This window comes from Liolophura sinensis, chromosome 7 (assembly GCF_032854445.1).
Source record: "Liolophura sinensis isolate JHLJ2023 chromosome 7, CUHK_Ljap_v2, whole genome shotgun sequence".
Taxonomy (NCBI): domain Eukaryota; kingdom Metazoa; phylum Mollusca; class Polyplacophora; order Chitonida; family Chitonidae; genus Liolophura; species Liolophura sinensis.
Genome location: NC_088301.1, coordinates 29,823,181 through 29,841,386, shown reverse-complemented (window position 1 = coordinate 29,841,386; position 18,206 = coordinate 29,823,181). Strand labels below are relative to the sequence as shown.

Sequence of the window (18,206 nt, the reverse complement as noted above, 5' to 3'; positions counted from 1 at the left end):
ACACGCTAACAATAACTTATCATTCTCCCTTCAAGAAAGTGTTTGCCCACTCTTCAGTGGCCCCCAAATGTTGCAGGGACCTATTAAAGCACCAATAATCGACATCTTTCAAAGATGTCTGACGTTACACGACTGCATATTACAGTGTCACTATTGGACCGTCTAATGCACATATATAGGAACTCTTCTGATGACGGAGATAAATTTGAGAGAAGAAGCATGGCGGAAACTTCAAGGCAGACGTACTTCCTTGTTGTTCTGTCATGCATTTTATTTGTGTCTGTAAATGGTAAGCATTCTCAATGATAAGTTATGTGTAGTAAGCAGGTGCATATCCATGTTTTTTACATGCTATCGATTATCTGTATTCTTGTGAATGCCCACGATCACAAACAGCCACCTGCTTTGTCTACGCACAGGGTTTAGTTCGTCAACGATTCATATCGCTAGCAGACGACTTGTCTGATGAATTTTGGCTAGTGTACAAAACCCTGTGTGTTGATAGCTCTAGCCATATCTCGTCACAACTGCTAATTATTCCTATGTACCAACCTTTGGCTGTAAAGACTGCCTGTACTACGAGATTAATGGCCTTATACCTGATAATTAATTCAACAAGTTTAAGTCTGCTTTCTAATTTGGTATCCTGACATTCATTGGTAGGTAGACATGAAATAGCTCCTGGGGACCAGTTCGATGTAGTAGAAGCATTAGGAAATTTGGTGTGTGGGAGGTGGATGGATTGGGGGTACAATTCAACATTTCCTTGGAGTACATGTAGATGTAATGATATCAAAATGAGCTAAACATGACGGCGGAGGAAAACAGTGGAGAATTGTGCTAGTGTGCAGGCAGTCCAATTAACTAACTAACTAATTAACTAGCTGCCTTGTGATCACAGTGGCTGCTAGAGCTGAGATGGTATCAAGCTCCCTGTGGATGGCAGCCATGTTAAACTGTCACATGACCTACTTGTGAGTTTGAAATGTTACTGAAGTTTAAATTGAAAACTATTATATTTCCAGTGCTGTCTGTAAGCACAACTTCTTAATTTAACCAAGAATTGCATAAAAAAAAAAGCTTTTAGGGTGCATAATTAAGTATGGGTGCCGTCAGCACGGATCTCATTGAGATCAGTACCAGTGGGTTGAAGTTTGGAAATGTGCAGCAATATTTTTGAGAGGTAATGACGGACACAGTGATCCAATGAATGTCAAAAGAGCAACAAAATATATTATGATATACTAATATTTGATCAGGTTTTGCATTATAAGTCATGTCGCTTCGTTAATGGAATCAGAGTTACATATGTGGAACTAAAACATCTTTTAAATTAGTCCTTTTCTGATGTGTTTTCAGCAAGGTTAACTTGTAAATACCACTGCTTAGTACCCTAATTCCTCAAACTTTTGTATATGAAGGGGTAACTTTCAGTGCAGTTTATACACACTTTTAAGTTGATTTTGGAGACAAAAACATCGGTTGGATTGGTGAATTTATGAGCTTCACAAAAAGTTTAATTTTACCAGTCTACACGGAATGATGCTTTCAGAATATGCTTGCAAAAACACTTTGCAAACATGAGAAAAGGCCGAAGAATTACAGTAACAACAGAAGTCCCAAATGAAGTCAGCAGTGTATAGGTCTTTGCATTAAAACAAACATTTGTATACCAGGCTTCAATCATTATGGATATTCCAGTTCAATAATCGCATGGCAAGTTCTCAAAACAATGTTTAACACCAAAGAACTAACCCAGAAAATTTCATTACGTCTTGAAAACAAAATTACAAACTGGTAAGTTACAACAGTACCCAAAACGCATTGCACAAGTATGAAACCCTTCAGTTTAGTGGCCTGGTTCAAGTAATGATAAATGTTCACATTACCAAGCATTAATTTTCCACATTGTGATTTACACTGCACATAGCTAACTGGAGCCAATTTCTACTGATACACATCTGTGGTTAATGAAGGACTGAGGATAAAGACGATATGATACTATTTCACTTTTTAAGTTGTTACAGACACAACTGTGCAGTGACACAGTTTGAAAGCACAGCTCTTCCCCACTAAAAAACCTAATGAAAAGTAAACAAACGCTCCGCATTAGTTAAGAACATTCTTTCCTTTTGATAAATTATCTATTATTTGTTAATAAATGATACATCTAGTCAGTGTATACCAGTTTGAGCTACATCATTATGTCACACCTTACTAACATTTGATTAGAAAATCCACGTAAAGTGAAAGACAGCACTTGACTAACATTTATATGCACTGAAAGACTACCATTCAAAGTATCTGAAACCGGCATTAAACATTTTTTCAACCCAGTACAAGTTTATTGAAACTTGGTCTTGACACAGCTTAAGCGAATCGCCATTATCAACAGCTAGGTTACTTTAGCTCTCTACCATCGAAGGTATTTTCTGTATTATAGTCAAAGCAGTAGCCTATGGGAGATGAAGTTGTGGACTTCGGTAGTGAAGGCCCAAATGATAAATAGTCTCAGAAATTCCTGGAAGGACATTTCTTCCATGATACAGTAAGCCTGCTAAGTAGCTTGTAGATGTACGGCTGGGGTATTTCTGGTTCACCTAGGTCAAGCCTCTGGAGGAGCTGTGCTGGTGATTTTGACCCCTGTTAAATGTTTATAAAATTATAATGGGAATGTTGTACAGCTGTTGCTGAATTTTATGCTTCAGTTTTGTGGTGGTGGCTTCTAAGATGAAAGCAGTGCTGACCTAGTTATCACGGACGCCAGAGAAAGGACCGTGGTTTGAACTTGGCATTTCAATATAATTTTACTCTATTTTATAAAAGAAAACATAATCCCTTATAAGTGAGAAAAACAAAGGAGCAGAATTTAAATTATTCAATTCAAATAAATTTAGAGAAAAAAAATTATATCGTAAGAATTAATTTTAAGCATTGTCCGTTTAGATGCCGCTTTCTCATTCCTATAAACCTTCCGCATTCCTAATGAAATTTTCACTGACTCTGATATTTGTTATTTAGAAACTGCTGACTAAATGCTAAAATGAAGGAGAAAAAAAAGTGTTTGTATGATTTGAATAGCATATCTAAGTAGGTGTAGGGTCTACTACGGAGATGAATGCGGTTTGGGCCAAGACGGTCTGTCTGACATAAATTCTTTTACTGTTGTTGACTAATGCACTGTTTGTAAATCAATTAATTTTAGGTCTGTGCTTATCTGTAAATGATACACACCTATCCCACAACACTGTGTGAAATGGCCCTTCAGCTACACATAACTCAATCATTGTAAATGACCTCAAACTGATGTTTGAGTAGTTCTGTGTTATTATATGTCACTTCATGGAGTGAATGGGTAAAGGCTGTGTCATAGCTTAAGCCACACAATCTTATAGCAGCTTGTTTGATTGGCTAAAATGTGGATAAAATATCTGCCTCGATTCACACCAGCCATTTGTGCAGTATTGTCATTTTGTTCTACATGTTATTCGTTGAAATCTCATTAAAATAATAAAGTAGGATACTTTGTAGAAAGCTTGAGAATTCTGCTTTCCATTCAAATATGTTTTAGCCAGGTGCTGTATTGCCCTTTAAACATATGATCTGCTTGTGATGGTGTGTCTTCAAACTCAGATGTACTTGTAATTCTACTCAATAAGCTGGGCCTAGAGAATATAGATGCTGTATACTGGTCAAATGTGCACGTACATGTATGAACATTAGCTGAAACTGGCCCATGATCAAGGAACAAAATACAAAAATACTGAACGAGTTGTTCAAAATTAAACTTATCAGACCTTGTGCTGAAATGTTAATTTAATGATGGCTACTACTCAAATGACTTAAATGAGAAGGACTAACTTTGCATTGACCCAGTCTTTTTACAATACATGTACAGACAGTTACATTGAAAGTGTTGCTAAACATGTATTATATTTTGGTTTAAACAAATGCCCAATTCAAATATTTGTGAAAACTGAATATAATTTTGGTTTGAATTGTTTATGCTTATGGTGTTTATGTTTTGACCATTATGTCAGTATTTTGAGGTCACATCTTTTCCAGTTCACATGGTCGTTTTAAACTGCTAAAATTTATCCTGTATTATATGCTAAAAAAAATTATCGTGCGCCTTTGTATTTGATCATAGACTTTTGTCTGTGATCTGATGTGGTGAATTAGTAAATGGTTGATTTGTGTTGCATTTTCAGGTGAATGTCCTGCGGATAAGTTTGGTGATGAGTGTCAGTTTGAGTGTCACTGTTCTAATGGTGTCTGTGAGCAGAAGTCTGGCCATTGCCCCAAGGGTTGTGCTCTAGGCTGGTCAGGACCATCCTGTCAGAAACGTAAGCCTTCCCATGTTCATCAACTTTTTGACCCTACAGGATTTGTATGCTGATTGCTTTAGCTCCAACTGACTGTATGGTGTATGAAGTATATACAGAAACAAACAGGTGGAGAAATATTTGAAAAAATATATGGGAATAAATTTTTCTTGTTAACTTATAGGCTACATATTTTTTTTCTCAATTTTGTCTCTTTCTGTTAAATTTTCCCGATTTTCTTGACTTTTTTTAACTGAACCCTAATAATGTGTGGAAATTGTGCAAAGTCATCAGTTTATGACCAGTATTTCCTTGTGTAAGTGCAGCCCATTCATGTAAGTGAGACACCCATATCTAATGAAATAATTTTCAGAAGGAAAAAAAGACCTTTACCCATATCAGTCGCTCAAGGTATTTTGCAGGATTTAAATTACATGTAACTCTATTTATCTGGTTATCATTGGATCAGAGACCCACTGGGATTAGCCTCAGAGGCTTGAAAGCCATAAACAGTGATGAACTGATCAAGACACAGTGGGCAAACCAGGAAATAATCTGATCGCCTGTAGTCTGTCTATGCCTATCGCCTATGAATTGTTACCTATGACAAATTATCTGGTTCACCTGGCCATTGTCTTCGACTGCATCTTGAGCTGTCTTCATTCTGTTTTGCCAAATCATAGGTCGACACATGGTTATAAAAGCCAAGTTGGCCTTCTTTGTTTAGTACATTTTGCTGTTTTTGTTTCATGGAGAATGCTGATGTTGGATAAGATAGTCTGCACTTTCACACAGTTCAAAATGTTGATAGGGATTTTGATGTACCCATGTAAATGGCGCAGGGCTTTGTAGGGTTGGAAATGTTGGTGGAAATTCACCGCTTACACATAGCTTTGATGTGGTCATAATAACAGGAATGTCATAAAGTATTAGGGCCCTATAAATATCTTCATCATGCTGATTTACAAGAGAAAGTAATCTGACAAGTTAACATGGTTAAAAAGAAAGTTCTATGTTTCAGCCTTCAACACTGACAGCTTGGTTCATCTTCCAAGTGTGCAGGAATCCTATCTGGCTTTAAACTAATATTCCAGGAACTAAAAATGTCATTTAGCATTGAGCTTGTTTGAGTTCAGCCAACACAGCCCGTTAATATTTTCAGGGTCACATTTCGCGTGGAAAAGTCATGCAGAAAGATGGTCAGTTTTATTCCGCTTGATGTTTGAAAAGCTGCTCCATCTTGTTTCTTACATTTTATGTTTTACTGTCCACTCGTCATTTCATTCCTATGATGAATGCTCCTGGGTAGGTGTCAGTTTATTCTAACGTCTTTGTGGCTTTTGTGGAACTGCTATTACATGTGTAACAGTTAGTTCCATGGGATTCTGGTGTGTGTCAAACCCTCACATACTTCATCCAATTGCTGTTGGACTTGAAACTCTATTCATTTTTTCTTTTTGTCTTGACAGAAAATATAGCTCTGAAAAGGAGGGCAACACAGAGTTCAACCTTCTGTGAGCCTACAGGAAGATGTTTTAATGCGTCCTACTCAGTAGATGGGTCCAGAGACCAGTGGCTGTACGCAGGGAGTGGTTGCTCACATACACAGTCCTCCAGTTATAATGAATGGAGGGTGAGCTGGTCCGAGGAGCACTACATCACTAACCTAGTTATCTACAACAGGAAAGACTGCTGTGAGCATTAGCAATACTATAGCTCATTGTCATTTATATGCAAACTTAAAACATATTGCGAAGAATTGGTAAAGTGCAGTATTTAATTGCCTCGCTAAACCATGGAGAGAAAGCTTAAAAGCAATGTTCTTGTGTGGAAAAAAATGTCCCAAGGTTAGCCTTAGGGGAGATGTTAATGCATGTATGAACAAACTGAAAAGATATTGTGAAGGATTGGTAAAAAGCAGTATGTAATTGGTATCTAAACCACTGAAAGCGTTAAAGGCAAGGCCCTGGTGAGTCAAAAAGATGAGATTAGCCTTATGAGGGAAGTGTGTATAAAAGTATTATTCTTTGTCATCCAGATTGAAACCTTAAGTGTGTTATATTCACTTATAAGATTAAATAGCATTTTATCTTTGCATTTCTAGGCCAAGAAGATCTGAACGGTTTTCGTGTATACGTTCAGCAGCGCAACGGGACGAGGGTACTTTGTTATAATGACCCAACTAGCCAGCCAATCAGGGATGTAATTCATGTGCGCTGCGATGCTCCTGTGCTGGGAACGTCTGTAACAATAACGCTGAGTGGAGGTGATGATGTGAACCTAACCTTGTGTGAGGTTGAGGTTTATGGTGAGCTTACACTCATTACATCAGTAATTGGAGGTCCAAAATATTTCTGTGTTCACCATGTAGATAGGTTTGTACATCAAGATCCTCTTGAGTGATATCATAAAAGGGGAAATATTGTCTTTCATCTTTTCAGGTGGCACATATTGCTTGGTTCTGTTTGTTTTAAAAGGCCATGTTAAAGTTTTTTGCAAAGTTTGATTAATTTCTGAAGTTTTCGCATCAGAAATATCATTTAAAGGCCCCACTTGTGGAAGTGCCCATTTTCATCCCCAACTTAAGAGAAAATAGAATAGTTTGTTAGCATCATAAAACAAGTTCGATTGTTTGACAATGATTTGAATGTCTTTTATTTATATCTTTTTGATTTTAATTTTTTTTTTTTTTAAATTTAGCAATTTACCAAGAATTGCATATGACAGAACCCCTGCACAGGAGAGTGATTGTGAGGAAGGCATAAAATCTACTAATCTTTTAATCTGTTGGTGCTCTGTGTTAAGGTAACTGGTTTGAGCTGAGATGCTTGTGTTTCAGTGTGTGCTGCTGGTTGGTATGGTGACCATTGTGAGAACCAGTGCACAGGGCCTCAGTGCCAACAGTGTGACCCAACAGGCACATATTGTCAAGGTAACTCTTCTACATGTATTCAAACTTGTTTTGATTTAGAGTAAAAGTAATGTGGAAGCTGTTTATCATTTCATTGGTTCATTGATGGGGTCGGGGGAGGGGAATGTTATTTAAGAAACAGTTACTGCATTTTCCAGTGTGTCATTCTTCCACTGATAACAACGATATTCAACCAGGGACAGTAATTACTATGATAGCGGATGGAAACGTAACACTAAAGTAGAGCTCAGGATAGGCCGAACAATTTCCTATAATAGCTTTGAGAAGGGGACAGTTTTTAGGATCAGATTGCAGGTAAACTGTATGCTAACAATAATCATAATACCGTAGTACCAGTATACGCTTGGCCATTAAGTGGGTGTGGCTTTCAGTTATACATGGCACTGGAAATTCCCATGTATCAAATGATTTTTCTGTAGTGGGTGGTAATTTTCACACAATGGCTTGTGTGTCAGGTTGTCAAGGAAAGGTCATTGGCAGTGGAAATATGTTAGATCATTATTCATATTGGTGAAATTTACATTTAATTAGAAATTTGAATGACTTTTTATTCTACTTTAAGCTTTACTTTTCATTATGTACAGATTTAGGTTGGGCTGATATTGAGATTAGCGACTCAGTGGACTTTTTGTGACGTACATGTGGAGTTGTACTGTGTTTTTAATGTTGGAATTCAAGAACTATACAACAGCTGATGTTATGTACACATGTATACATTACGTCTAAAGACCCTCTGTCATGCTCATCAAAATTTATCATAATCGATACAGAATTATTCTTTGTTTTTCATCTAAACAAATTTTAAAATAGTAATTCAACATATTGCTCCTCACTTCTGAACTCTGTAAAAGTAGATTTTTTTTTTGTAACACGGATTATTTTGCATGTTATTTATTATTATCATGTAGCCAATTTGATTGAATCTGACATTCAGTGAAGTCAGTGTAAATCTTGATATGTACATTTACCAGCCTCCATTTACATGTACATTATTAATAGTATCGGAACTTGATGAAATCTCCCTCTTCCTGTTATGACTGTGCTTTATACTTAGACTTGAGGAAGTGAATATCTCATGTAAATCTGTTGGGGCATTTGATTGGCCTCTTGAGGTTAGCAACCAGTCAAGAGAGGAAATGTGAACCCTTGTTTCCTTTCCTTCTAAACATCCTGTATACTTATTTTTACATATATGGAAAGACATTCTGTAAACCTAGATTTTGTTCCGTCCAGATGGGATAATGTTGTGTAAACATGTAGTGTGGTAGTGTAGTGTACTAGGTACATGTTCTAGGTTGTATGTGTACCAGGCTGACATGGTTGACCTGGCCTGTCTGAAAGGGTGACTGTAGGCAGCATGCTTATCACCAAGGACGTATCACACATAATCATTGTTTTTTACTGCTAATTTACCTAACTGTATACTTGATTGAAAAACAGTTGAAAAAGTTGAAGAATTGGGGTAGTAGTCTTTTTACATTTGCTTATATACCAAATATGTTGCCATCTGCGTTAGATTAAGAGCACTTACAATAAAGCTGAAGCACATGTGTCACCAGCCGATAAGGTCCAATCGCATAACAATATCGGTAAAAAAAATGTCTCATGATAGGCTAGGCTTGCGACATCAGTGTTTCTTTACAAATGTAAGCGCTGTTGGTCTGTAAACTTTGCTTCCTGCATGCAGGTGTAGGATTTTGTCAGACAAATCAGACAAGTCCTACATGTACAGTGCAGAATAACCATGGGGTCAGTTGTTAAAAAGTGTATTATACATTAAGCAAGACTTAAATCTTAATACTAGTCTAGGCCTAATACAAGACTTTAGTCCAGACTTACATTAATACCGGCCTTAACTGCTAATACAATTTTGAACAACTGGGCCCAGGTTCATAACATTATAACAAACTAGTTCTTGTCCGCTTTGTTAATTGTGTTAACACAGATTGTGCTGTGGGTCGGTTTGGGAAAGATTGTTTGGGGCTGTGTCATTGTTATGATGGGGTGGCGTGTCAGCGTGAGGGCTCCTGTCCTGGCAAGGGAAAGAAGCTTTGTGCCCGTGGCTGGACGGGCAGCTCCTGTAGTACAGGCAAGTCACTAACCCATCATTTGCAAAATAATCCCTACTTAATTTTCTTAACCTTTTGACACTTAAAAGGTGAGCTTTGCATGCAAGTTTTACAATTAAAATAATATTATGTGGACATCTGATTGCTTTTTTGTGGTTGCCCATTGTAGTACTTAACTGGTGTACGGGTTGTATTTGTGTGACTTATATTCCTCATATGTAACTTGTCAAATTTTACAACTGGCAGCCTGGCGATCTCTGGAAAGACGCAGAAAGTAGGGTAGTACATGGTTCAGGTGTCTATACATTATCAGTGCTAAAAGTTAATTTTGTTGTAGCAAAGAAACTACTTGCACATGGTTGGAGATGAAAAAACCTTAATGACATTTTAATCTGTAATCTTTGAAATTAATAATTTTGTGAATACATATACTTGCATGCTAAGTTCATGAATCTTCTTTCAGTGCCAGGCTTTTCGTGTTGGTGTGTTACATTATGCTTAAACTGACAGCAGTAACATCTGTGGTTGCTATCTGCCATTACTTATTGCTCGTTGTCATGCTTGTGTTTGTTTTAACTATACCTTCACGACAAGTACATATATGTTCATGTGTGTCAACAGTGGTTCAGTCATCGAGTTTGTGACTTTGGTGTTAACATGCTCACTCTGTGGATAGGCCTAGCTCAGCAGTGTCATGACAGACTTCAGATTAGTGCTTGACTCATGGACAACTTCGGTTATGGGATAATGAAATTACATTGTCTCCATGTACATATAAAGGTTAAAGTCATCAAAACAGTCTTCATTGTCACTGAAACGTATAAGCAACAGATGCAGAATTATTTCTATTATTTTACCTAAACACTTTAAAATAGAAATCATTCAAATTGTTCTTCACTGCCCAACTTTGTTTTAATTGAATTTTGTGCAATACATCTTATTTTGCAGATTCTTAGTAGTGTTATTGAGCTTGAAGTTTTAGTGAATGTTAGACTCTATCTTGTCTGTCTTGCTTGCCTCTCAAGTGTTGTATATGTTCTCTATCCCTATTACTTTTGGATATTCTTCATGGCTAGCATTTGAGCCCTGAGTCATGCCTAGCATTTGAGCCCTGAGTCATGCCTAGCATTTGAACCCAGAGTCACGCCTAGCATTTGAGCTTTGAGTCATGCCTAGCATTTGAGCCCTGAGTCATGCCTAGCATTTGAGCCCTGAGTCATGCCTTGCATGGGACTGCATTCTGTTTTTGATGTCCTAGAGGCCATTTTTTGTTTGAAGTGAAAGTCATCTCTGTTATTACTTCTCAGATTGTTTTCAAATCTGGCATGTGTGTCTCATGGCATGTACATGTAACTTTAGGTGTGCCTGAGAGTGCTATGTTGAGATCTGTTTTATAGAAATTTGATGTTGAAGAGATTGGTTAGAGGACCAAACATAAGCTTTTGGTTTTTATGTGGTTTGGGTAACTTGAAAGTTAGTGCATGTGAATTTTTAATATGCGTCTAATGTATCAGTTTGCCTTCAATGCACCTTTATGGAACTAGCTTGTCTCTCTCTTTGCGAGAGGCATGCTTCTCTGGCCACTTGGGGAGTAACCATGCTCATGGGAACAAACATAGGCTAGGACAGCTGTTAACTCTCTTGGTCTGTTGTCAGGATCCAGCTACCAGGCTGCATCTGACAATGGCCAGTGTGAGAATTTAGAACAAAAATCTAGTATTGTCTGCACTAAACTTCACAGGATTTATTATTGAAAGAGCCGGTGGATATGTACATGTACAGGTCAGCATTTGTCATGCTGAATTGATTACATCCCCAACTTATTAGAAAGCAAAATTAAAACAAGTGATTACATTGAGGATGTAGAATTTAAATGATATACGAGGAACTCATCTCACGGTAATTCTGTTCAGAAACTAGAATTGATTGATATTAACATCAGGATTAGTAGTAATACTGCAAAATGTAAGACTTCCTGCATTTTGTCAGCATATGTATGTAACAGACATTGTAATTATCTATCTTAGGAAACTATTGAAATCAAAAAATACATGCCCTATCCAGAAACACAGATTAATCCACTGGTTTGGAGAAATATCAAAGAAATGTCGGGAAAAAAAGCCTTGACAGGAAACTATCCCCTGTCAGGCAAAGATATGATGTCATTTTAACTGCCAAAACATACATTAGACCATTGAAAAAGAAGAAAAAACTTACTGCGATATGGACCTAATTTTCCATTACGCCTGTGGCCAGTAGAATAACCTCATCAGGGCCAGTGACACATACTTTTGATTTCTTGAAGTGCCGTCTGTCAAACTTCAGGAAAATTCTTGCATTGATGCTCAAGTTTCACCTTTTTTACCTACACTTTTGTCCATTCCTCGTACACATTTTTCAGATGGAGGGGAAAAAAACTGCTAGCATCATTTTTCCATTTATTGTTTTTAAACATGGTTGGCTGATATTTTACCTGACATCAGCCCACATCAGGCAGATGGAAGTTGTTGCCATTCTCTTGACATGCATGGAACAAGCAAAATCCCAAGAAGCCAAGGAGAGATAACCTATTTGTCGAAATGCTTATTAAAATAACATTCATTGAAATCAGTTTGCTTTTTAACTGCTATATGACTTCAGCATGCCCTGACAACAAATATGGGGTGGATTGTTCAAAAGACTGTGGCCACTGCTGGAATAATGCTGTGTGTTTGAGGGAAAATGGCAGCTGCCCCACCGTAGGCAAGCATCGTTGTCAGCCTGGCTATTACAAGCAGAGATGTGTGAAGGGTAAGTGCTGTGAGTGGTGCTGCATGGCTGATGCTATCATCATGCCTCAGTGTATGGAATCTGGAGGCTGACTCAATTTGGTCTCCTCTTCCCCCAGAATATATCTGCTGTCCACTTCATTTGAGCTCTTCTGCTTCCAAAAACTGTTCTTAGCCTTCTGAAATTAGGCTGGAAGAGGCAGAAGATCTTCCGGGCGACTTTATTCAAAGTCAAGGAGAGTTTGGTAGACCAAAGGAGAAATGGGCATTTTCTTTTACCTGTATATATTATATGACTTACTATAAAGTCAAGCTTATCATTCTAAAAGAAACTTTCATATGAAGAAGATTAAATGTGGTGTTCTGGGAGTTCTTTTTGCCATAGTTGAACATGTCACATTTGTGGTGGCAGTGATATAAAGCAAGTGTAGAGATTGACACATGCGCTGTATTCATTTATTTGATTGGTGTTTTTTGTCATACTCAAGGATATTTCACTTATATGTCGGTGGCCAGCATTATGGTGGGAGGCAACTGGGCAGAAACTCACAGTCATCCACAGGTTGCTGGCAGGTTCCTGTGTACAACCGAACAGTAAGCCGGCTTGAGCTAGGCTTGAACTACATGTACCTGTGACTGCAGTGGTGACTGAGGCCACAATTCATTGTGCTGTGCTGGCACTCTGAACACTTGGCCAAGAAGGCCCTCGCATGCACTGTATAAAGGAGCATGGGTCAAATCTTGACATTAGTGCAAATCAGCTGATGTGTCACTTGTGGTTTGTGTTCAGCTTGCGTCGCATACAGTCTTGGTATCTGTATATAAAATCTGATACTGTATGCATGTATGTTCATTATTTGATGATATATGAAGTCCCATGTTGTACTGACAAGCAAAGTGTGGTTGGATGTTACCACAGAGTGTACACCTGGAAAGTGGGGAGCAGACTGTTCAGCTGACTGCGGTCACTGTGCAGGGGGCGTGGCTTGTTCCATACAGACAGGGGAGTGTCCAAGAGCAGCCTGTGAAGAAGGCTGGCAAGGCACTTTATGTGATGTGGACAAATCAAAAAGTAAGATCTGATAATAAGCAGATAATATGGTTTGCTGTTCTTCATAAATACACAAAAGTTCTTATTAAATTTTGGCAACATATTTTTAAAGCAATGTATTGAACACTAGCTAAACACTCATGTATATTCCCCTTCTGTTTAGTTATGCTTGCTGTGATTTCACTGAGTATATATTTTAGCTTAGCAAGGTAGAGCTCGCCAGATGGCATGATATACTGTAGATCTCCAACACATAGATTTTTATAAGATGTTAAAATAGAACTTCAGGAGGAATTCCAAATGAATATAACATGCTAACATTCATTGATGAAGTGAAAGAATCCGCCAAAAATGAGTAGTTTTTCAAGACCATTGAAAACTTGTTTGATGCAAAAATTGCCTTTATTTTTATATTTTTTTGGCCTGCACAAAATGATGTTGAATGTTTTAGTTCTGTGATGTGTGTTTTGAACCAGTCTAGCCATCACTGTTGTCATAAATATTTTTTTTCATATAAATACACAATAGACTATTTCATAAAGTATGAGACTAAATTGTATACACAGTTTACAATCACCAAAAGGATTAACTGCACTCATTTTCAGGCCAGGAAAACAAAATGGATAGTAAGCCTTGTGGGCTTGTTTTGAAAGGATTGTCTACAAGACTTTATTCACAGCTTGCAATAGAATACTCTGACAAAAAAAGACCTGAAATTTTGGGTATAAACAGTTTGGAATCCATGCTTCTATTGTGCATTCAGACATGAGGTGTCTGCATAGTTTGATGTTTCTCCACAGTTTGCCCTGATAAGATGTTCGGTGAGAACTGTGAACACAAGTGTGGTATGTGTTATGGGGGTAAAGAGTGTAACAAAACCACTGGTCACTGCCCCGTTTCTGTACCCCTTTGTCAGCCTGGAGCAACAGGGCCACAGTGCAGAACTAGTGAGTATAAGCATGCTTCTCATCTTTGAAAAACAGGCCAGCCTGAAGTCACTATACATGATGTTTTTTAAGGAAACCATACAAACCCATACAAAACAAAATAGGTACTTTAACTTAACTGATATACCTGTGGTACATTGTACCTGTACGTGTTAAACTTGCTGCCCACCATTAGGAGTTTATGTATTGATAATTAAGCAGCCGGTATATGGGTATACTGTTTTCCGTATTTTCCCAAATACATATCTATCATAGACTGGGAGACAAGAACACATTGTTCAAACAAACAACGTACCAGTGTATGAGCACAATCTTTATTGTGAAAAAGATGCTACATGCAAGTTTATAGGAACAGATAGGTCATCCCCAAAATAGCATCTTTGATGTTAAAAGTAATTAATAGGCCAGCCTGAAGGGCCTATATTCATCCAGTGCCATAAAACTTAAGTCAAACATTTAAACATAGCTACATTTTGAATGTTTCACTCTAGGAAATTTAAAATTTGTACACTGATTTTTTATCGCAAAGCAATGCACCAGCCACAATATCGTCTCTTTCCTCTGCCAAGTTTGTCTTTTTGAAAACTTGGAATTTATGACTTAAGTCACTTGATTAATACGAACCCAGGGCTAAAAGTATTGTTATCAGATATTAACTGTAAGTCTGGCTTCTTCACTGGAAGAAAGTGGTATGGGTTATGGTGCTTCCATGTGTTCATCGTGGCCACATAATGACATAAATGATGCGATTGTATTTATGTTTAGATAAAATTGTGAGTATAGTACATGTATAGTTGTTTGAAACCTGTACCATGGATTGTTCCTCACAGATTGTAGCAGAGGCTTTTATGGAGCGGACTGTAAGGAGACCTGTGGAAAGTGTTACAAGGACCTGACATGTGAGCCTGTGACTGGAATTTGCCCTAATCAGGGACGGAACATGCGCTGTCAACCAGGCTGGGCTGGAAATATGTGCAGGACACGTAAGCTTGTTTTTACATCCAATTTCTTGTGGTAAATATTAAAGGTAGAAGTTTTCTCTTGCTGGTATGAAGTAAAGGGAGGTATTGTGGCAGGCCTAATGTCTGAGAAGTTTCAAAGTACCAGTGTGCCTTAAGACTTTATGTTAAACACAGTTGAGTGCATGCTGTGTACAAACATGACTGATAAACTTTATTTACAGAAGGTTGATAAACTCAGTCAATAGACAGCTGATCTTCCCAGAGGCCCTCTCATTCACATATGCTCTCACTCACTCACTCACTCACGCACATTTCAAATGAATTATTAAAGGTTAACACTGAAAAAAAAAGGTTGACAGTACAAGAATTTAGAATCAGCATTTATATTAACATGAAACACTAATACAGAACAGCAGTCAAACATGTGAATACAGATGAACGGTACAAGAATTTAGAATCAGCATTAATATTAACATTTAGCACTGATATACATATAAAGGAGCAGTCAAACATATGTGAATGTAAATAATACAGGCCTGTAGGGTATACTACTTGTGGTTTGTTCCTAGATCATAGCTACATATGTATTATGAGTGCTGGCTAGACTGTTTGTGCTACCTTGAGAATGCACTGGGGCCACAGTGATGTGCACCTATCTGACCTTGAGAATGCACTGGGGGGCATAGTGATGTGCACCTATCTGTCCTTGAGAATGCACTGGGGGCATAGTGATTTGCACCTATCCATCATTGAGAATGCACTGGGGGCATAGTGATTTGCACCTGTCTGTCCTTGAGAATGCACTGGGGGCCTATAGATGTGCACCTATCTGCCCTTGAGAATGTACTAGGGGCATAGTGATGTGCACCTATCTGTCCTTGAGAATGTACTAGGGGCATAGTGATGTGCACCTATCTGTCCTTGAGAATGTACTAGGGGCACAGTGATGTGCACCTATCTGTCTTTCTCAAAAACTATTGCAGATAACACTTCCCAATTTGGTACACTCATTCTCTTCACTGGCGAACCATTCAGGGAGCTTACTATCTTTCATGTGATAACTGTGATTCCTCAACCTTTTTGCAAGGTGTTTATGCAAGCATATTATGGAGGCATTATTCTGTGTTGACTGGTGAAATGTTACTGTGTAAAGCCCTGATCAAATTGATCAACCCATCCAATGTAGTTTTGTCATAAATTGCACTGAAAGTTATGCAAAAAGATTGATGAATCGGGGTAATACAGATTGTACTTAGCGCAGAAGGGAATCGTGTGTCTTTTCTAATGCATTGTCTATCTCTAACTGGTTTAGGTTAAGGTATTGAGCAAAGTATTCAAAGAATTCTTGAAATGAAACAGCTAAATTAAGGATTATAAATCTTTAGTGTAACAAATGAAATAATGAAAAAAACTGAAAACAGCTGTTTTTCATGTTTGGGGCATATTTGCTATCTGGTGTCTAAAGTGCTCATTTATGTCAAGTTTTCCAACAGCGCTCATGGAAGTGATGTCAGATAAGGAATTACTGTGACTAGTACAGGCCTACTGTATGTATGTGCTGTACCATACTGCTACTCATGCACAAACAAAAGCTCAGTCCCACCTTCACTGTCCCTCCTCCAATACCAATAGCTGTAGTTCACAATCTGCATCAATGACTCGGTTCATTGACTGGCTGGCTGCGCCCACTATATTTTCATCTTGTGGTGTCATTTATGAAAATCTTGCAAAGCATATGGTTCACAAAGTTTTTTGAAAGTGTTTCCTATCTGTTGAGAGCAGATAAAGCTTAACATTTAAAGCCTTTATTCCCTTTTTTTTTTTTTTTTATATTTTTGATTGGTGTTTTGCGCTGTACTCAAGAATATTTCCCTTTTATGACGGCAGCCAACACTATGGTGGGAGGAAACTGGGTAGAGCCCGGGGGAAACCCAAGACCATCCGCAGGTTGTTGCCAGACCTTCCCACTTACGACCGGAGAGGAAGCCAGCATTAGCTGGACTTGAACTCACAGCGACTTTATTCCCTTGGTATGCTGAAGACTGAAAACCTTATTTGTATTCATACATGTACGTGTGAGAACATGTCAAGTATTGTTTATAAAAATATGATTCCTTCAAGAAACAATTCATGTATTAGTTGTGTTTAATGCAATGCAGTCTCCAGCATGGCGTGTGTGTTTGTTGGCAGGTTGCAGCAAGGGGCGGTACGGGGTGGACTGTAAGTCTGTGTGTAGTGCTCACTGTGTGGTGAAGGGAGAATGTAACCTGCTGACAGGAGCCTGTGTTGTCTCCCCTACACAGGTGCGTTGTGAGCCCGGCTGGACTGGGGATGACTGTCAAACTGGTGAGCGTACAAACCCAAAATATTATCTGTTGTTAGTATTGGTTGCCTCAGTCATATGTTTTGTATGTTTATAAGACATTGTGTTATCAGGTATAATAATTTTGTCCCTGTTAAGATGTATGTGTATATATCTGTTGTAATCAGTCGTGTTTCTCCTATTCTGGCCTCTGAATAAGGGAGTTTCGAGTGGGAACTTTTAGTACTTTTGTCCTACTGTACCATGTGATGTGTGAAAATGTTAGGCAACTAGTTGTATGTTTTGTGAACGTGAAAAATTTCTGTTGGAAAGAGGTGTCATTTGTGCCGTTGGAACACAGTGAGACAAGTGATTAGTAAAGGAATGTCTACAAGGGTTGCCTAACATGGTATAGGATGACTGCTTTTGGTTTCAACGACGTTTGAACTGGAAACTCTCTTGTTAGTAAGGGAATGCCACATGCTGTCAGGTTATATTTGTCTCTGGTGAAAGTCTCAGAGTTCATACAGATTAATACCTCCCTTGACTAGGTTGTTCGCAAGGAAAATATGGGGCTGACTGTAGCCTGAATTGTGGTAATTGTCACATGGGCTCCTGTGATGCCATCAATGGAACCTGCTACAAATCTGACACCAGTCCTCGCTGTCTAGTGGGCTTTCGAGGACTCCAGTGCCAGACACGTAAGATCATCATCTAATTTTTATCTTTGTGTTTGTTGTAAAGCTAACATAAAATAGCAGAAATCTCTCCGTTATTTCCTGAATGATGTTCGAGCCATATAAAACATTTATCATATAAATAGTTTGCCTAATTTAGTATCTGTAACAGT

The 18,206-nt window shown here is 38.2% G+C and overlaps 2 protein-coding genes across 2 annotated transcripts in view; both read left to right on the top strand.

Moving 5' to 3' along the window:
- The first annotated feature begins 219 nt into the window (after positions 1 to 219).
- LOC135470825 (multiple epidermal growth factor-like domains protein 6) lies at positions 220 to 9,405 on the top strand. The gene is made up of 6 exons (XM_064749869.1): positions 220 to 289; positions 4,212 to 4,346; positions 5,795 to 6,019; positions 6,430 to 6,633; positions 7,165 to 7,257; positions 9,203 to 9,405. Exons 1-6 carry the CDS (start codon positions 220 to 222, stop codon positions 9,403 to 9,405), a joined length of 930 nt encoding a protein of 309 aa, XP_064605939.1.
- Positions 9,406 to 11,543: 2,138 nt separating this feature from the next.
- The window catches only part of LOC135469993 (receptor-type tyrosine-protein phosphatase epsilon-like), a 28,654-nt gene continuing 21,991 nt past the window's right edge, over positions 11,544 to 18,206 (top strand). The window contains exons 1-6 of the mRNA XM_064748674.1: positions 11,544 to 12,116; positions 13,014 to 13,166; positions 13,946 to 14,092; positions 14,923 to 15,075; positions 17,245 to 17,400; positions 17,908 to 18,057. Of these exons, the coding sequence (XP_064604744.1) occupies positions 11,906 to 12,116; positions 13,014 to 13,166; positions 13,946 to 14,092; positions 14,923 to 15,075; positions 17,245 to 17,400; positions 17,908 to 18,057 (970 nt within the window). The 5' untranslated portion in view covers positions 11,544 to 11,905. The remainder of the gene's footprint in view (positions 12,117 to 13,013; positions 13,167 to 13,945; positions 14,093 to 14,922; positions 15,076 to 17,244; positions 17,401 to 17,907; positions 18,058 to 18,206) is intronic.